General features: G+C 44.4%; 2 protein-coding genes across 2 annotated transcripts in view; both read left to right on the top strand.

Annotated features, from left to right (window-relative positions):
* The first annotated feature begins 281 nt into the window (after nt 1-281).
* LOC117877266 (serum amyloid A protein-like) lies at nt 282-2,281 on the top strand. The gene is made up of 4 exons (XM_034770212.1): nt 282-438; nt 764-882; nt 1,183-1,321; nt 2,065-2,281. Exons 2-4 carry the CDS (start codon nt 780-782, stop codon nt 2,204-2,206), a joined length of 384 nt encoding a protein of 127 aa, XP_034626103.1. The 5' UTR covers nt 282-438; nt 764-779; the 3' UTR covers nt 2,207-2,281.
* A 2,824-nt stretch (nt 2,282-5,105) lies between these two features.
* Nucleotides 5,106-5,705, top strand: part of SAAL1 (serum amyloid A like 1) — a 17,471-nt gene continuing 16,871 nt past the window's right edge. Inside the window, exon 1 of the mRNA XM_034770210.1 lies at nt 5,106-5,231. The gene's annotated coding sequence lies outside the window, so the exon portion shown is untranslated. The remainder of the gene's footprint in view (nt 5,232-5,705) is intronic.

Here is a 5,705-nt window from a genome sequence, read left to right as displayed (position 1 = left end):
ACAAGTCATAGAATTCTGTTGGGCTAGTGAGCAGGACTGATTTAGCACTGTTTCACAATACCTTCCCGATCATGATGACTTTATTCAGATTACATTCCCATAAGAGCCACACTGACCATTTACAAGATCTGCTGTTTAGTTTACAAACTTTAGAGGGCAAAGTCTGACCTGAACTAGCAGATATTTACCTGCATTTTTCCAGTTAGAATCAATAGGAGTTTTACATATTATCGCCCAATTTACTGCAGTAAATTCCCAACAGAAGCAATGTTTGTATTCAACAAGCAAAAAATTGCCCAATTTGAATTTAGTCAGGTTTCTGTAAATTATTTCAAAATTTGCTCTTTGAGATAAGGCTTCCTATAAATATAGTACCATTTTTCTTGTGAGACCATCAGAAAGGATTCCATTTCTCAAGGGCTTTGCAATACAGGAGCGGTAAGTTTCATTCCATATGGAAACTTTATATTTGTACCATTTTACCTTGTTTTGCATTCAGTTTTTGCCTTAGAACAAGTGATGTTATGATGTAAAAACATATGCAGAAACTAAAACTTACTTCTGTCCCATCCTGGTGCTGTCATGGCAGAGAGGATTTCATTTTTCTGAGTAGAAATCATCACTTTGGTAACTCTTCTGAATTGTGTGTGACCCTGAAGATCCATGTACCTGTTCCAGAGCAGTTATAAGAGGAATTTACATGATCTCTGCAGTCTTTAAAATATTGCCCAGTTTTCTGACATATACTTTCCTTCTATTACAGCCTAAATAAGTGAACAATGAAGTTCTACAATTGCATATTGTTGTTGTCCCTGGTACTGTGTGTCAGTGCCCAGAACTGGTTCACTGATGCTGGAGCATTCATAAGGGATGCTTATCTAGGTATGCTTTTTACTCACTGCATGTCCGTCATCCAAACTGTTCTCAAAATTTATGTTTGATGAGAAAAACCATAACAAATCAGGTTTGGTTTGAAACTAAACACTCTTTTTTGGATTTCTCTGATCTTCCACTGAACCAAAAAAATCAAAATCAATATTTACTCAGCGGTATATAGGAGCCTTTCTGTGTTCTCTAGAAGCACTTTACTTGGAAGCCACAGTGGTGAAGTGACTAGAATGGAATAACATCTAAGTTTTGTTTTAAATTTGCAGTGTCTCTATAATCCTTTCTCTTTTGCAGGCGCTGGGGATATGTGGCGTGCATACAGCGACATGCGGGAGGCGAATTATAAAAATGCAGATAAATATTTCCATGCTCGTGGGAATTATGATGCTGCCCAAAGAGGGCCTGGCGGTAAATGGGCAGCAGAAGTTATTAGGTAATGGATTCTACTTGGATTATGAGTTACATGTCAGTAAAGAGCTATGCAATCAAATTACTATGAAGTACATTGTAATTCATAACTAGTTATTGTCCTGTTTGAAGTGAGGACATTTTTATTTAACCTCTGAACTGGCTAAGTGTGAAGACCATGCCCATTCTTGAGTTGTAGAGGTGATTTCTGAGCTGACCTATTTGGATATGTTCTGATATCAGATCCCATTACTATGGGCAGGGAGGCCAATGTTTTCACCAGAGGGCTTTTAAAATTTAAATAATTGCAGGACCTCACTTTAATCTAGAACCAGTACATATTGCACTTGGTATTTCATCCAAGAAAACTATGATCAGTGGTTCACTTGCAGTCCTCTAATGAGGATTGTTTTAAAATATTGCTGTTGAACGTGATGACTATGGTATAAAGGAGCTTATGAGGAGTGGGTAGAACTTAGTGGAGGCAAGTAATGGGAAAGCTTTTTAATTCACAACTGCTGCACTGATGCACTTCTGGGATGACCTGCAATTAACAGACAGGCTAAGGTTTGTGTCTGTGTTTGTGTGTGACAAGGTAGGCGAGCTAATATTTTTTATGGAACAACTTCTGTTGGTGAGATATTTGTGCGGGTCCTCAGTTTTATGGAAAAGTAGTGATTAAACTGGGGAAAAAATTAAAAGTAAATAATTTAGTTATTGAGATTCAATAATTAACTGTCTCAGATAATCTTTGTTTCCTCTTTCCAGTGATGCTAGGGAAGATTGGCAGAGTGGCATTAGTGGCAGAGGAGCAGAAGACACCCGTCAAGACCAGGAGGCAAATAAATATGGCAGAAGTGGAGGAGACCCAAACCGCTACAGACCAGAGGGCCTTCCCTCAAAATACTAATGCAGCCTGTAATACTTTACAGTGGTTCCATTTTTCTACCCAGTTGTGCAAAACCACAATAAATAAAATCTTAAATTTCTGAAGCTCTCAGTGAATGAACATCCTCAGCTACATTAGAAAGGATGAAAAGCAATATACATACAAATCTTTCATGATTTGGGGCCAAAGGTCACCCTTAACTGCCCGGGATTTGGAAGATTCTTCCAGATTATTTAATGATTGTCCTTTACTGGATTTGTTGCATATTCCTGGAAGCAGCGGGCACTGGCCACTGTCAGAGACAGGCTCCTGGACTATTGTGATCCATTATGATAATTCTCCTTGTTATTATTATCCCCATTTTACAGGGATATTAATGTTAATGTTGACTTGCCTAACTTCACAGGGGAGTCTATAGCAGAACTAGGAATGGAGTCCAGTCCTCTGACCATAAGACCATCCTACCTGGCTAATTAGTTTGGGGCGTAAAAACCACCATACAAAGTTTTAGGTATCATGGCAAAAATAGGAATTTTGGGGGCAGGTCAGGAGGAAAGTTAACATTTTAAATGAAAGGATGAAAACACATTTTCCATGGTGCTGGGAGTCTAGGTCCACTTTAATGAGCAGTAATGGTGCTTATGTTTTAAAAGTATATATTTATTGTTGTCAGGTGGGTAAAACCTCTGTTCCATCTGAGGTCAGGCTAGAAAGGCTGGATCAGAGTCATCACTGGATGAAATTTCCCATTGTTGCTGAAGAGCAGGAGTGAGGGGAAACAGCATCAGACAGGGGTGGCAAAACTAAGTTCAGGACTAGTTAATGTACATTGATACAAACTTGGGAAGATTATAGGGTTTAAAAGGCTTAATGCTCACAACTTGAAGTCAAAAAGAAAAGAAAGGAAAGGAGAAGCACAAAATCAAATCAAAATGAAACCAGTGTTTTCTGGTTGTATGCTTCCTAGTCTTTGGATAGTTACCAGGCAGCTGACAGCAGTCTCATCAGAGTTTTCCGGTAGTACATTTAACCCTAACATCTTCACTTAAAAACAGAGGAATATTAGAAATTCAAAATCATGTCGGCCTAACAGTCCTGAAGAAGAGCTCTGTGCAAATCAGAAGCTTGTCTCTCTTCCCCAATGGCAGTTGGTCCAATAGACATTATTGCCTCACTCACCTTGTGTCTCTAATAGCCAGGGAGCATTAGAGCTACAACAATGCTATAATTAGCCCCTAGTCCCACTCTTGAAGCAAAGATCAAACAAATTTGCAGCATGTAGTGGCGGGTTCTTAGCATGACTCTGTTCAAATAATTTTTAAGGCCTTTCCTCAATTTTTAGGGTAAAAGTGCGTAGGCAATTGGCCTCAAATCTATCACAGACAATTTGTTGGAGACAGACCAAGTCAGTTGTATCTGACAAACATTAACAGGATCTTGGGCTTATTAAAGTATCTCTCATGGTATAGAGAACATATCTATTTATAGCCTTGTTGATTAAAGCTCTGATCCAAATCCCATTGAAGCCAGAGAGAGTCCTTCCATTGGCTTCAAAGGTCTTTGGATCAGGCCTGCATATCCTATTTTGGTAAACATATGGACACTCATATTTACCAGCTACTTGAATCTGGGGATTGTAATTCATGAGTTAGGGATTTTTTTTTTTGGATGGGTAGCTATGAAAAACTTCAACCCCTTTTCTGAGTAGCTTATTTGGGTTTAGAAAAATTTACTTACTAGCACAATATTTTAGATATACTTTACAGAGGTTAGTGAAACCTCCTACCAGTCAATTACCAGAATGCACCATAATATGGAACGTCTGGGAGAGATCCTCTAAATCAGTCTTTCTGCATTAATCTGTGCAGTCCCACACTATACCCTCAAATCCTTTCAGAGTAGGGGCTTGGTCCAAGTGTGGCAGGAGTGGTCATGGCAGTAATACTCCCTTTTGGCTATCATGGGTGATTTGATCTGGGGAACAACCTCAACACAGCTTCCTTAAGATCTCCAGGTTTATTTCCCTGCAGCTTTCGGGACTCATGCAGAGCGGAAGGGCTATGCTCTCTGCCCACTTCATAGGTGATCAAATTCTGTCCCCTCAACCCACTTGAAACTTTTGGAATGCTGCAAGTTTGAACTCACAGAGTTTCTCCTCATACGTGCCCCACCCCGTCCTTTGCATAGTTTAAAAATTTACTGTTTCACAGCAAATTTTCCATTGCTGGAAACAACTTGTGTCTGTTCATGTATCATCGGAGTGATGATATACAGGTGGGTTTTGCAGTTTAAAAACACAGGCCGTGCTCGACTTTATGACGTTCAACTTAAGCTGACCGGCACTTAAGACGTTTCTGAATCGACACCCTGATTCGACTTGCAACCATTGATTTCGACTTTACGACACTTGGTCCCGCAATGGAGTGGGTTCCGGTTCCAAGTTACAATATTTCGACTCATGACGCAATTTTCAGGAACCAATTGTGTCGTAAGACCAAGGACTGTCTGTAGTGCTTTTTAAATTGAGTGAAATTACCTGTGAACTTACACAAATGACTACAGGCAAAATGTTCAGAGCTGGATGCTTGGGACTTGTTGGGGCTGAAGCCTATTGGTCAGGCAGGTTTGGTGGTTTCTTTATTCACTTCAGCAGGTTAATTATTTTGAGATCAACTGATCTACATACCTCTCAATGAAACATTAGGAGGGTAGGAGAGTCTCTGGGTGAGGCAGGGTGGGGGGGCTCTGTGCAGTGGTTGAGGTGCTGACTGTCTGTGGGCTGCAGGGGGCGCTGTGGGGTGGCTGAAGCGCTGTCTGTGGGGGGCAGGGCTGCAGGGGGCGCTGTGGGGGGCTGAGGCGCTGTCTGTGGGGGGCAGGGGGCGCTGTGGGGCGGGTGAGGCGCTGTCTGTGGGGGGCAGGGCTGCAGGGGGCGCTGTGGGGCGGCTGCGGCGCTGTCTGTCTCTCTCTGGCTGGCTGCCGCCCCGGACCGGTTGTTGGTGCCGGCCCCAGGAGCCGCGCGGCGGAGAGCGCCGAGCCCCGCTGCCAGGTGAGCCCGGTGCAGCGGGACCTGCCCTCGCGGGGCCGATGCAGAAGCCGCTCCCGTCCCCGTAGCTGCTTGAGGGCCGAGCCCCCGGAGAGGGGAGGAGGGAGTGGGCTGCGCCGCGCTCCGGGAGCCTCCCCCGGCGCTGCGCCTCTGCCTCGCCGGGCGTAGTCCGCCTGCCCCGGCCCGGCCCTCCCAGACCAGCGGCTGCCGGGCCGGGGGAGCCGGTGCCCCGTGGGGCGTGTGCGCTGTGGGGGTCTGGGTGGGTGGGTGGGTACGTGGGGTGGGGGAGAGCTTTTTGTGTCGTCACACCCCTCAAGGCCGGATAATTTGTTTGTGGGCCCCATGGGGCAAGGTGCAGGGGGCGGGATGGTCAGTCTGCAGAGTGAAGGGCGGGCTGGGGACAATGAGGCACAGCGCGGCGGGAGCAGCCGCTCTGCGCAGCCCAGCAGGAGGACACTCAAACCTGCAGCTGCCAGG

The sequence above is a fragment of the Trachemys scripta genome, chromosome 4 (genome assembly GCF_013100865.1).
Source record: "Trachemys scripta elegans isolate TJP31775 chromosome 4, CAS_Tse_1.0, whole genome shotgun sequence".
Taxonomy (NCBI): Eukaryota; Metazoa; Chordata; order Testudines; family Emydidae; genus Trachemys; species Trachemys scripta.
This window is presented reverse-complemented; position numbering and strand designations above follow the sequence as displayed.

Excerpts from the sequence above, each read along its gene's own strand:
- LOC117877266 (XM_034770212.1), top strand. The coding sequence starts at position 780 with ATGAAGTTCTACAATTGCATATTGTTGTTGTCCCTGGTACTGTGTGTC. Across the intron at positions 883-1,182 it reads CATAAGGGATGCTTATCTAG|GCGCTGGGGATATGTGGCGT; the intron begins GTATGCTTTTTA and ends TCTCTTTTGCAG. Across the intron at positions 1,322-2,064 it reads TGGGCAGCAGAAGTTATTAG|TGATGCTAGGGAAGATTGGC; the intron begins GTAATGGATTCT and ends TCCTCTTTCCAG.